Raw genomic sequence first — 15,103 nt, forward strand, 5'->3', positions numbered from 1 at the left:
GGGTCGCTAGTAAATAAATAAACGAAAGTTCCACATCAATTGGATCAGTAGTTTTTATGTGAATCACAAGAAACACTTTTTAAAAATAGTATGATAGTTAATCCTTCTATCTATTAGAATGGGATGGGACCTTGTCAAACTATATCACAGTTAATCCTTTACGTAAGTTTATAGAAGTGGCATGTTTCGAACAAAGAGGGTTAGCAGAAAACTTCCAAAGAATAAAAAGGTATTATCAATTGCAGGAATTATATCGTATGAATGACTTTTTTAAATTATAGTCACACACGCACACGTCTTTTGTCTTTTCTTTATAATCGAATCTAAAAATTATTATTATTAACACTCATATAAGCAGAGAAGTAAATCTTCATCTCGTAAGTCATTGAGGCAAGTTTGCTGACAATACCGCTAGAGGTCGAACGTTAGTGGTATTGTCAGCAAGCTTGTATGGCCCAGTTAGAAAGTGGAACACTTACCCGCTGTTACTTTACACTGCATGACAAGGAGACATAATATTAAACACTTTGGCATAATATTAAACACAGGAGATTGGAAGGGTTGTGGGCAACTTTTTATTTAATTGTACTTCCATTTTTAACAGTTGGTTAGATATCCCTCAGTGCATTAAGCCATAGATATGTTCATTAGATATAATTACTTGCTGGTACGGCTATGTTTTAAGTTAAAGCATTAAATGCTATTTTTATTTTATTTAAACACGTCCAACCTTTAAGTTGGAACCAACATACAAGCAGCCAAACTTTGCATATAGAATATAAGTAAGGTATGTCTAAGTAAATATGTCACACGAAAAATTAATAAATCTTTTGTGAAATTATTTATTAAAAGAAAGTAACATGATTTTTTTATACAATCGTCTATAATAATGAGGCTAAAGATGGGATTATTCACTGTTTAACAACAATTTAATACTATAAATTCTTACATTTTCAATAAAATGCTGATATAATAAGCTTAGATCGACCTTGATACGTTAACATACTTTATGCAGTATTTATAGTTATTTTTATAAAATCGGAGTCAATAAGTTACCTATTTGGCCTCAATTTATTTTAAATGAGGTCATAATTCGAACATTATATTTTAATCGGATTATTTTTCGGGTATTTACTTCACTCATCATTAATTAGGACAAAGTTGTAAAGATTAAAAAAAAAGTTAGATTGCCTTGGGCAAAAAAAGGTTTTAATTTCATAGAATATTTTATTTCAATAAAATATAGTGAAATAAAAGTTTCTAAGAAATTAAAATTTGAGATGTCTGCTCAATTGATATGTACCCTTTTCATTACTTTTAAAAATACTTGATAGAACACATCTTGTCTATTTAAAAGTTATAGTATGTTTGTATAAGTTTGATAACTATAACTTTTGATTTTGAGCTGAGATGGCTCAGTGGTTAGTACGCGTGCATCTTAACCGATGATTTCGGGTTAAAAACCAGGCAAGCACCACTATATATATGTGCTTAATTTGTGTTTATAATTCACCTCGTGCTCGGCCGTGAAGGAAAACATCGTGAGGAAACTTGTATTGGTGCATGGTGGAATATGTTCCAAACCCTCTCCTTAATGGGAGAGGAGGCCTTAGCCGAGTAGTGGGAAATTTACAGGCTGTTACTTTACTTTTTTTTTAATATTTTACAAAATATTAATATATGAACAAAATATAGACTCGTTAATCTATTTCCGTATATTTTGCATCTGATTATATTTAATAATATTCAAAACTGCAACAACATTTTAAGATAATAAGTGGCTGCACGTTCCGGCTTCGTCCGCGCGAAATAAGAGTTTTATTACCTTATAGCGCCACCGACCTGATTTAGTCTAAGTATTACTGTAAGTTGTAACATACAACGTATATGTCTTGATACATACAAGATAATTTATTCATGTAATGCATTCAATTTATGGCCTTAACCGAGTTTGTCGATTTTATTAAAAGTCAAAAAGTGTGTTTTTTTTTTATAATATTGGTAGGTATGTGGGCAGACGAGCAAATGGACTACTGAAAAACGCGGTGTTAGAAACATTAAATATTCCTTACTTCATTGCGCCATCAAATTTAGCAACTAAGATATTATGCCCCTTGTGACTGTATTAACTCTGGGTCACTCACCCTTCAAATCGGAGCACAATAATAGCAAATATATCTGTCGGGTGCAGATTGCCTAATGAGTAGATTACACCAATTATACGTTTAAATTGATAATAGTAGATCATAGCATATTAGCAGATACAACTTACTATTATTATTAGTAGCTGCGAGCTTACAAAATGTAATATCCCATACTGTCGAATAATATTTATCAAACCCATAGACGTGCTGGTAATACAAGATATCGTATATTATTATTCTAAAGCCTTATGGTTAACGGTTAATAGCATCAGCTATCAAAAGCATGTTTTATATAAATACTAGTAGTCGCCGTGGATTCACTGGTATTTTAGGGTATTGGTTATCATGTATCTATATTAATATTCATCTTTATTATTATTAAACATATGAAAGTCTGTCTATTGCTCTTCACGTCCAAACCACTGAACCGAATTTGACGAAGTTAGGATACTTTTTGCCTGACTCATGAACACCAATACCCTAAAACGCGAGCTATGCCGTGGGCGGCTACTACTATAGATATATTTTATATCACACCCGGTTCATGTATTTACATATATGTAGATATAGTTTGCAGAACAATTGATGGAATCAATCAGATTCAACGAACAGGGAATGTACTGCAGTGCAACTATACTTTGCTTAATATGATGGAAATAATCTAATTACCGGTATCGAAATGTTACCGGCCCAGTTGTTATTATTGGCTATACTTAGAAGTTGAATGAACTTCCCTGATGTTTACCAAGGTTATAGAATGAAGTACCTTCTATAAATGTTGCTTTAACTACTGAGCAAAGCCAACATAGCTAAAATTAATCTGAATTTTGGTATACACGTGTAAGGACTGTTGAGGTGTGTTAATATGTCGTATTCGTTATCAGCGCCTCGAATTTATGTGTGTTAGAAAACTCAGAAAGTTGAACGGCTTAACAGAAGTTTATACAGCAGTTTATGGAGTCTATTTAAACATTCTCGAAGCAGATCGATATGTTACATGATAACAGTAAGAAATTGCTTTATTGAACTGTTACTGTTTTGTTATCTAGGTTTAACCGTATGTATAAGACCTAAAATCATAGTAATAACAGTTTAGCAATCCTGATTTATAATAAGACATATAAAATAAAATTGTTAAGGTGAGGACACATGGGTCTGCACTTTTTGTCGATTTGCAAAAAGCTAAAATGTATGTATGTGTGTTTTACAAATACATTATATTATATAAAATGAAACATCTTTATTGTGTAGGAATTAGAAGGTTTTATCAGCTGCGCCCATTTTATCATAGTTCTTTCGTATAGAAAATATTGCTTTTATAACATTATAATAATTATATAATGACATAAAATCAGATAATCTCCCAAAATTTTATTGAATTTTGTGCTTTACCAACATTAATCGTAAGCCCTCAGATTGAAATAGGCAGATACAGCGCGCGGACCACTACAATGGAGCACACAAGAACAAAAGCTGATGCAAAATCAAAAAGGAAATTCTCGGTAGGGAGGAATGACGCGAGTTTTTGTTAATACGTCAAAAGTCACTTTTATTTTGATTACATTATCGACGTATTTATGATTTATATTCGCACGCGATATTGGTAAAACAATCTGTGCTTTTTGAAACAAATATAAATAAAAAAAAATAACGTTTACATTATAATACTTTGTGTTTATAGTATGAACACCTGTGTGTAAACCATTGCAACTGAAAAAGTCTCTTTTATTAGAGAAAGGGTATGTTTACTAGTGTTACTATATACCTATTTTTTACCCAATGAAATAAATAAAAGCTTTCGCTGTAGCAAAACCAGCTTTGGAGGTCTTTTACATTGTCATTTATACTATGGTGCAGTCTATAGTTCAATTTTTACTACCATTTCATTAAATACTAATTAAATTATGCTGTAATTACAATTTTAAACAGTACTTATTAGAAAACATTCCAATTAGTTGAATCGAAATATATAGTACTAGCTGTTGCCTGCGGGTTTGCTCTCGTGGAAGTGTGTATTTCATCGCTAGGGGTCGACTACCCAGAAACGCAAATACGTACCTACTCATATTTAATAAGTATCTCAAAAATAATTTTTCAATTTTATAACTTAAAAATTACGAACTTTAAATGGTAGATTTCCAAAATTTATTTCTTAGTACCCACTAAGTTAGTTTCTTTAATAGTTTAATGTCGATGATGAATCAGTCCGTTAGGAGATGTTATTTTAAACATAAATTGAAAATAGATTTGGGTTTAAATAATTTAAAAAATGATAAGTCTTTTTAAAGAGTATTTATTTAAAAATATTTTTTCATATCATATTATTTTAACATGTTAAATAAATGTACATATTTTAGTTTAAACCTACGCACAAAACTATCTTAAAACTTATTTGTGTTATTCATAAAATTTTATCAATTTTACGTTTTACTTGAGCTGTTTGTCAATTTTGCATTGGTTTGAGTTTTTAAGTGGTAATTTTGTTTGAAGATTTTTTTATTATTTTTCAATGGTTTTATAAATTGACTTTGTTCAAACGATTTTTAGTTTTTAGTCAATTTTTATCATGATACATTTGACATACTGACATTTTCAAAAATTGAAGACCAATTTTTTTACCTACAAAGACACAGTCTGAAAAACCAATGTAGGATAAGGATTCATCTTAAAATAACTAAAGAATTGCTATTAAAAAAAAATGTTGTTAAAAAATCTTATATTTTTTTATAATTATTTTATTTTTAGTAGAAATAAAAAATAATAATAATTGTTTTAGGATAATCTTGTCGTGTGCGATTGATTACGTTCCATTAACTTATTGTAAATATAAATCTAAAATAACCAATAATGACTAGAAAAACTAATTACATTTTCTTATAACTAACGACAAAAAACATTTACAAAAATGAATTAAGAAAAGTTAATTTGTTAAAAGAACATCTTTCACAAAATTGAAATAAAAACAAATGTACGTAAAACAAAAAGATTACAAAGCACTACGATAGGTCCCTTCTTTTCATTTCTAACATTCTATCTATCTTTTTATATCTAAAATTATCTTTTCTTACCTTACTAAATACCTCTTTGATTTTCGTATTACAACAGATCGTTTGAACTTATTACGAACGACATATTTCTTCATTGATCAAAAACATTTTTACGATAATACTTTATTCATAATTACACATTAATGAAAAATTAAATAAATAATGAAACATAGCCAAGACGATATTTATATTTAATTTATATGCTTTATCTATCAAACAAATAACTAGACGTAGCTTTAATTACGTTTTCGCATTCAAACAGCTATCAGCGAGTAACAGATACCTACAAACATTTGATTTCTATTAAACTGAACATATTGGGGATGTTTGTTCACTTGTTTTCATATTACAACTGGCACTATGCAGACAGAACCGTCGCATTCTTGGCATTTCACATCATATTCTTATTTTATTATTAGCAGACTTAGTGGCAATATCAGTTTCTTCGGCCTATTTTAAACCATCAGTACACATGTGAAGATTTGGCATAATTCTATAAGAAATAAATACAAGCAATTTTGAACTAATTGCGAATAAACATAAGGTCTAATATTTATGCGAGCTATGCTCCGTAGGTCGGTGTCGGTCTTTATATGTTATATTATTTTTAGTTATAGAATTTAATTAGGCATCGGTGACACTGATCGCCTGGCTTGTAAGGCTTTGTTGTTACAGTATTCCCTGATGTCGTTGATGGGCTGCATTAGGAATACAGGCACGTCGTCGTCTCGTTTCTGAAAAATAGAATTGTATATATCATAAATGTTTTATTCGTTTCACTTTATTTTGTGCTAAGGGTAGGAATTTATAAATTGATATTAAATATAAAAAAAAAAAAATGTCTATGAACTCCATATAAAAATGTACAGTACTTTTTCTTGATGTTTATTTAATAAAATAATAAACTGCACTAGACAGACGAATTTAAGATTTGAGTGTTACGAGATGTTTTTAAAACACAAAATTAAAAGATAGATCTATTAAAAAAATATACAGACGAATTGATAACCTCCTTTTTGAAGTGGGTTGAAAATACCTATTTCGTATATATGTATATTAAGTTATATAAGTCATACTTTTTCTCATGATCCTCTTATATGTTCCTATATAAAAACCCAGCGAACAATTATTTATAATTTAAACTTCCAAGTTACCTGGAATAGAACTTCTCCCTCGAAGAAAGTTAATTGATGTTTTCTCGTCCTCAGCAAGATCCCGACGAGTTTGTCTGAGATTACTGTGTAGATCTGAAATAAAAGTTTCACTTTGAAAGATTGATGTGTACGTATCTCGAAGGTTGAGTCTTGACACCATTAAGTAAAAAAATATTAATGTGTTTTCTACCAACGCATTCTATCGCTTTTACTAATATTGCCTCCTCTAGTGGGCGGGTATATATTTCACACAGAGTATCGGAATTCATTCGGATTCGGATTCATCGAAATACTGAATTGAAATACTGTATATCATACGCGGTCTTCATTTATACAGACGCTTAATTCAATTATTATTTGTATATAATTAAGACATAATGTCGGAAAATGTATATATATATTAAATTGTTATTTTATAGTGAAGATGACTGTGATATAGGTTTGGTGCAAAAGGTAACACAATCCGTCGCAAATATAAAATTTAAAATGTCGTATAACGCCAGCGTTATGGGTTCATTTGTTTTATCATTATGAAATTAAATCTTTCTAAATTAAATATTTCCATTATGATAAGTCAATTGTAAACATTGTGTTATTGTATTGTATGATACTAACTATTTAATAAGGATCAGAAAAATATTATTTTGAAAAGGTTTGAGCATACACTACCACACAGTCACATATTTATTTGTTAACTTTGAAATGACGTGGGATTAAGTCGATAATCAAGAATTTGGAGCACGTCTGCAATATAAAAGAAAACGTCATACAAAATAAAAGCGAAAATCTTCTCTAATTTTCAAGACTTTATGTCAGTATTAGTTATTCAGGATATTATGGTTTACATGTCTATAGACAAAATCTAAAATAACAAGATGTTAGTAATAAATCAATATTCGTATCGTATTCACGTCAATCGCCTGACATTGAACCGCTGGTCGTAAACAAGTTGAACCGGAAAGAGCTCCAGACTTATTTTCGATCCCGCACGCTCTCATTTCCATATTCGGTTGCGCATGTAATGTTTATGTTGCTAATTACGAGCGGACCGGCGGTCATTAGTATACGTATGCCAAATTTAAATCTTGGCCGATGCTGGCCGACTCTCGGCCGTGACGGTTGGAATGTCAAATGACGTCACTAATATGAAGTACCGTACGATATATTGTATTATGGTAGGGTGTATTAGGTATAGAAAAGCTTCAAGGACGATGACAGTTTAGTTTCCAAGGTTGGTGGAACATTGGCGATATAAGGATTTGTTTGTATTTATTATATTGCCAATATCCAAGGGTACGCCGGTCTAAAAAAATATGTAAGCAAATAGAGATATTATTTTAATGTTAAAACGCTCTTATTGAAAACCCTACAATATTTTTTTGAGTACCTACTAGTAAACGCTTGAGTTATTGTGTGTCCATTATTTCCTTTGTTGGATATTGTAATTGGGTACTTATTTAATTTATAGTTAAGTTATATTGTTAGAGAATAGGCCATATAATATTTATAATTTTGTTTGAGAGATTTGCAAAATGTAATCGAAGAAAATTCTGTCAGGATCTGTAAAACATTTTTTATATCTTCAATCCATAATATTGAAACCAAAAATGTTAGCAGATATATTAGCAATATATTTGTGCGTTATAAGAATAATTGAAGTCCTTGTTGTACATTTCGCCACAAAGAGCGGAAAGTGATCGGATAATCCATACGATCTACGCAAACTAGATTTTACAGAACATTTTTAAGGTTAAGGTGCTTACTAGTTTAATCGCTTAGACAACTTTAAAGTTATTTATGGTTTTAATTTAAATAGAGTTTTTGAAGATTTTGAGATTTTTCCACATTTCATTGCGCGTTACCGGAAATATATGCGTCACAATTTATTAGATATATATGTTTCATTGGGTTCTTCAATATATTTTCCATCACGTTGAGCGCGAGATGAATTACGATACAATTTGATCTCATCTATAATAATTGGTTCTTATCGAGATTAAATCGAGAGATTTTTTATTAGATACATCGATGGGAACATCTTAGCTTCGTCCAAGGAGATTCTTCGATATAAATATTTGTTGGCTATATATATTTTTTTATGATGTGATTATTAATTATTCAACAAAGAAATAACTTATCATCCTAATGTGTTTGTGCGATCGTTTACATACGAGGTCAAGGGCGTGACGAAGAAAGTGTAGATAATTTAAATGGATAAGCAACGTACATGTTTTAGATTTAAGTATTTAACGAGGTTTTATTAATATATCTTTATTTATAATTCAACTCTGTTCTTCTGTCTAATCTACTTATATCCACTTTAATGATACTCCTAAAGTTTCAATAACAATTTCGAAATTCTAATTCCACTTTATACGAATGCATAATGAATACCATAAATAATTCTAAATCTCAACCATCTATTTGTAATTACTCTTGGAATAAGCTATTCTAAGATCCAAGATGTTTCTTGCGTGTTAAGATATACAAATTATTTTGAAAATTTATTGTTTCAAAAAATTAAAAAATATAAATTAATTTCCTTTTAATAAAAAGCATTTCAAAGGCAAAGGTTTTTTTTAAAACATTTTGCTTAAATTATATTACGATATTGAATTAAATTAATTGAATAAAGAAATTTCCATTTAGCAGTACAAAAATATAGTTAATTTTATAAGTTTGCTTTCACATTGTATACATAGGTTGGGGATTGTTAATTGACATTACAGCGAAAAGAACAATGAATAAATTACTTGAAAATAAATAAACTACCTATGTATTTATAAAGAATAATGAAATACATTAAAATGTTAATTCCCTGTAAATTTCAACTCCAATCAAAAATGTTTATTAAAACTTTACACTTATCATTACATGGTATAAAGCAAGTCGCTTTCCTATGTGCCTATGTCTGCTTAGATCTTTAAAATTACAAGTTTTTTTAATAGCATAGTGATTCGAGAAGAAGGTTTTTGTATATAATACATGGACCATATAGTAAAGAAACACTGATAATTTTAGAAGTTTCTATTTTGATATCGTAAATAAAATAATCCTTTTTTGTCGTAAATTTATTATTTATATTTTACCCGTGCTATGCTGGGGAGGGTGGCTAGTAATAAATAAAATATATTTATGTACTGTTAATCTGAAATTCGTCACTCTGGCATCTGGTTTCGACAATAATATCTTGTTTTAAAATAAATGTCTTTACCAGTAATAAAATTATAATAAAATGTATGCAGGATATTAAAAAAATAATAAAGTATAAAAGTTTGGAGTAAAATTTGTTTTGTTTTCTCTTAAGTATTAAACTGAAGATAAGTACTTTTTGCTTTGAATATTTAAAAGGAAATTGTTTTGTTATTATTTAATTTTAGAATGGCATATTAATGAGGTAACCTATAATACTGTTATTAGTAATATAAACCACGATCTTAATCTCTTTTGGTTGTTAAGCCATTTTTTACCGTTCAATAGTAAGCACTGCTATATACACTATTACAGTATGTTTTTCTGAGAACCCTAATATGCTTGCAAATACTGCGCAAGCCGGTGAAAAATTAACACATTAATAAGGCAGTCATGTGTTTTAAGTAATAATACGTTCTTATGACGTCAGGCTCATATTATTCATTTTAATATACTTCCATGTGGGAGCTTTATTAGTAGAGGAGATTAAGGAGAGTGGGGGCAAGACTACCCGCTACTAATTTTTCAAAACGTTCGAGTTTAATTAACCAAACTAAGCGCCTCCTCGAGTCGAGATGGCCAAGTGGTTATAACATTCATCCTAACCGATGGCATTTTCATGGGCTTAATTTGTGTTTATAATTCATCTCGAGGAAAACCTGCATGTGTCTAATTTCAACGAAATTCTGTTACATGTGATGGATGGAATATGCTCCTTACATTCTCGTCAAAGCGAGTATAGGTCTTAGCCTAGCATTGGGAAATTTACAGGCTGTCAGGTGCTATAAGCGCCTCATCGGGACAATTATAATCATATTGATTCAAATTATTTATACAAAACAAAACCATTTGATATGAATCTACATATTGTTTCTTCATTAATTATGTTCCATTGCACTATGTATAATATATTTATATATAAAATTCCTTACTAGTATGAGTTGAAATACTAAGGAATTTTGTTGCTATAAAATACCCCTTATCAACTACGGAACGAAAAACGTAATTATTATTTTGTAGTTCGATTTTTAAATGTACGAATTCATATTCAAGTAACACGGATATAGCAGCTACACTTTTGACAGCGCGTCTATAATTAAGCGCCCAAGAAGACAATGAGCGTTTTCAAGAACATTTCGAACGCTGAATATTTCAAACGTGTATCATACCAACAGCTGCCAAGATAATTACCGTCACATTTGATACCTGTTCGTCTATTTTTGAATCGATACTATGAGACGTTTATTTATAATGTATATAGTATTGGGACAAACGTCACGTCTACGTCTGTTGATAGTTTGAAACAATGAATGTTCGTGCGTTTCTTTTGAAGTGATTACTTATTTTGTGAGGGTAAACTGTTTCGTTACGTAATGCGTTTAATCTGCCTTCTCTTTCTTTTACAAATACAGCAGCGGTAGGCTTGCTCTTTCTGTCTCACTCTAATCACAGTACTATCCGTATTTCGAACAGTTTAAGTTATTACTATCTTTTTCATTGGTAACATAAGCGCCACTTGATGGTATGGCTTTTTGCAAGCCTTGTAACTACTTACTCAGTATATATTCTACCGCCAACCATCAATACTCAGTATTGTTGTGTTTCGATTTGAAGTGTGAGTGAGTCAGTGTAAGTACAAGCACACGTGACATAACATCTTAGTTCCGAAGGTTGGTGACTAATTGGTGTTATTACGAATTGTTCATATTTATGACAGTACCAATTTTGATGGCTGGCCATTGGCTGTTTTTTTTATTTAACTGGTTACAGAGATTTAGGTTACTGTGCTATTTATTTTCATTACTGGAAGTCACGGCATGGACATTTAGATAAATCAAAGTAACATATTCGTGTTTTCTATATATATAATTATATAGTTAAGTTAAGCGTTACGTGTATGCGTGTGGCTGCGTCCCCGTTGAGCAACGCGTCTATTAAATCAGTGTGTAGTCAATTATCCTCTTCTTTTGATTGCTGCAGTCCTAATTCTTAGCATATATGTATAACCGTATTAAAAAGAATTATATAAGACAATATTAATACATATGGGTTGATTATTTGTAGTTTAGACTGAGAGGATATGCGAACCTTTATTTTTACCTTTTACGAAACAAAGTTCTCCATCAAGCTCAAACTATTCATCTATTCTTTTTTAAACTGTTTATTTGATAATTAGATTAAAAAAGTTTATGGTTTAAAAAAAAATATACAATAAAATATTTATCTTGATACTTTGATCTCATGTAAATTTGATTTGTACTATAAATGGAGATGAACAACTGCGCATTCGGTAACTAAGTGTTGACATCTGGTCTCTCATTGCCAATGCACTTGAAGCATGTCGTTATACTAAATAATATACTAAAACTATAAGCTTACAATAAATATACTATTAACATATAATACAATATTCAATTACTAACTCTACTAACTTAAATACTCCCCAAATGATCTCGACATTTATTTAAAATAGAAATACATATATGCTTGTTTGGTGTTATAATTTATCTTATGCTAGGCCGTGCATATCAGGTCAATTGAAAATTTGAAAATTATAACTGTTTTACAGACATTGCTTTCGATATGATATTTCATAGTAAAATTTCACTTTTTATAAATTTCAATTTTATAAATTAACTAGCGACCCGCCCCGGCTTCGCATGGGTGCAATACTGATACTATACATACTACATGATTTGTTTATTTACGACATCACATTGCAAACTTCTAAAATTATCAGTGTTTCTTTACATTATTCTAGTTATATTATATTGTTCATGTATTATATACACATACCTTCGTCTTGAATTACACTATCTATTAAAAAAAACCACATCAAAATCCGTTACGTAGTTTTAAAGATTTAACCGTACAAAGGGACAGAAAAAGCGACTTTGTTTTATACTATGTAAAGATTATTGCCACCTAGATAGCAGTAGAACCGAAGTAGAATATGGCTCCAATGATTATAGTATAGTTATGCGTACAACGTATAGTTATATATATATTATATTTATTTCTAAGTTGTTGCATGAATTAATTTTCAGTTACTCGTATGAATGTCAGTCACTTGTGACGTAACATCTTGAAATGAACACTGATATTAAATGATATAAAAAACATATTTCAGTCGTGACTTCTTCTTATATAAAATTTCATAAACATAAATAGATAAAAAAGATGTGATTTATATTACATTTATATACATATATAAGAATTACAAAAGCAATAATAGCAGTATTGCAAACTTAAAAAAATCAATTTATCACAGACTTTAAAGTAACACTATATACTACTACTTACTTACTAACTACTTACTTTGTAAGTAAAGTAAAGTAAAGTAACAGCTTGTAAATTCACTGCTGGGATAAGGCCTCCTCTTCCATTAAGGAGAGGGTTTAGAACATATTCCACCATGCTGTTCCAATGCGGGTTGGTGGAATGCACATGTGGCAGAATTTCGATGAAATTAGATACATGTAGGTTTCGTCACGATGTTTTCCTTCACCACCGAGCATGAGATGAATTATAACACACAAATTAAGCACATATATATAGTGGTGCTTGCCTGGGTTTGAACCCGCAATCATCGGATAAGATACACGCGTTCTAACCACTGGGCCATTTCAGCTCTTAACTTGTATTGACTTCTTAATATAACTATGATTATATCATTATTATAAAATGATTAAACTATAGGCGACGATTATATGAACAATACTTCAAAGTGCTAACTTTTATGAGAACGTGCTTACAATATAAATGAAGCCGTAACATCTTTGTTTTCGCTTGGTTAAAGAACGTCTATAGAACTGCGAATAATTTTAACTTTTATCAGAATCAAGGGGTGAATATTGTATAGTCTATGCATTGAATTAAAATATATATATCTGGAAACAATTAAGACAACCCACTCATTTCCAAACTTCGGAGAAGTCAAGGTTAATTTCTACAAAATTTATTTATTTGTTTAGTTTTGAAAAACTTTCAGAGATCAACGTAAATTTATATCAAATAACCCACACATTGGAACAGAGTTCTATAAAATAGGATATAGAATTATTGACATCCTTTAATGTGGAAATTATTAAATGTTACCCCTTATATTGAGCTGAAATGGCCCAGTGGTTAGAACGCGTGCATCTTAACCAATGATTTCGGGTTCAAACCCAGGCAAGCACCACTATATTATATATGTGTGTTATAATTCATCTCATGCTCGGCGGTGAAGGAAAACATCGCGAGGAAACCTGCATGTGTCTAATTTCATGGAAATTCAGCCACATGTGCATACCACCAACCCGCATTGGAACAGCGTGGTGGAATATGTTCCAAACCCTCTCCTTAATGTGAGAGGGGGCCTTAGCAGTGTCCAGCAGTGGTAAATTTACCAGTCTGTCAATTTACTTTACTTTACTTTACCTCTTTTATAATTGGATCGGATTATTAAACTTTAATTTAGTTAATAATAGCATGAGATAATGAATTGAGGTTGATATCATAATGCATTATTTGTTAATAAATATCGTGCGTATTGAATGGAATTAGTTTAATACTTCTTGATAGATAGTAATATTTAATAATGATAATATTCTTTATTTCTAAGACACTTGGTACTTATTCATTTTTTTGATAACATATTGTACAGTTAGGGTAAGAAAGGGTTCGTCACCTTAAGATCTATTTCTTAGTATTAGCGATAATCTGCTTTACCGATCAAGAATGACATATAGCGTCACAATTATTTGCTGTTTAGATCCAAAAGGTACTGAGAGTTTAAGACTTGATAAAGGAATATTTTTGAAAATTTACGAAGGTTTTCTTAATCTGACTGTACAAAGCATTTTTAGTCTCTTATTGTATCCTTAATCGTGAAGTTTAATATTTAGAATGGTCCCTAGTGTGACTCCTAAATGACTTCATTGAAAATGTAAATTTACTCTTTACAAATGGTGTTAATAATATTGAGCGCTTATTCAGGTACGTAAATCTTTTATGAAAATGAGCACCTCAGGTTACAAAACAACAGCGGATGAAAAATCGAAACATTCTGTATTCTTTTTTTGCTCCACTTGAATGTTTCGAGCGTTCCAACCGTCTTTTGTTTTATAATTTCAGCTCTCGAGAGACAACCCTAGTATTTCTTTGTTTCGATTCAGAATTATCTAGATATATAGTTTTATATACGCAGCCATACCAGCCAGTAAGAAGACCAACATTACAATTAAAAAAAAATTACAATTAATAATACTTCTGAATAAAGTAACAACTTGTCAAAGCCCTGTCATGGGTTATGCCTTCGTTCTGTTTGGAAGAGAAGATTCAGATCTTAAGCCGAGCCATTATATGAATACTCGAATACATTTTTGTGAAAACACGACGCGTTGCTTCATTCTAAAATATCTTTAAGCTTTCTTTTCCTTCATTAAAATTCGTTTTAAATTCCCGTATACTAACTTATGGCCCACTTGAGCTCTAATACAACACTATAATCTTGTATGTTAAAGCTAATAATATGGTAGATAAGAAAACACCAAGTTTGTATACGCTAGTAATAATCAAATTA

The 15,103-nt window shown here is 30.4% G+C and overlaps 1 protein-coding gene across 1 annotated transcript in view; it reads right to left on the bottom strand.

Moving 5' to 3' along the window:
• Window positions 1-4,421: 4,421 nt before the first annotated feature.
• Window positions 4,422-15,103, bottom strand: part of LOC124534790 (actin-binding Rho-activating protein-like) — a 40,499-nt gene continuing 29,817 nt past the window's right edge. Inside the window, exons 4-5 of the mRNA XM_047110797.1 lie at window positions 6,346-6,438; window positions 4,422-5,925 (exon numbers count right to left, since the gene is read on the bottom strand). Of these exons, the coding sequence (XP_046966753.1) occupies window positions 5,812-5,925; window positions 6,346-6,438 (207 nt within the window). The 3' untranslated portion in view covers window positions 4,422-5,811. The remainder of the gene's footprint in view (window positions 5,926-6,345; window positions 6,439-15,103) is intronic.

This window comes from Vanessa cardui, chromosome 13, assembly GCF_905220365.1.
Source record: "Vanessa cardui chromosome 13, ilVanCard2.1, whole genome shotgun sequence".
In the NCBI taxonomy this organism is placed as follows: domain Eukaryota; kingdom Metazoa; phylum Arthropoda; class Insecta; order Lepidoptera; family Nymphalidae; genus Vanessa; species Vanessa cardui.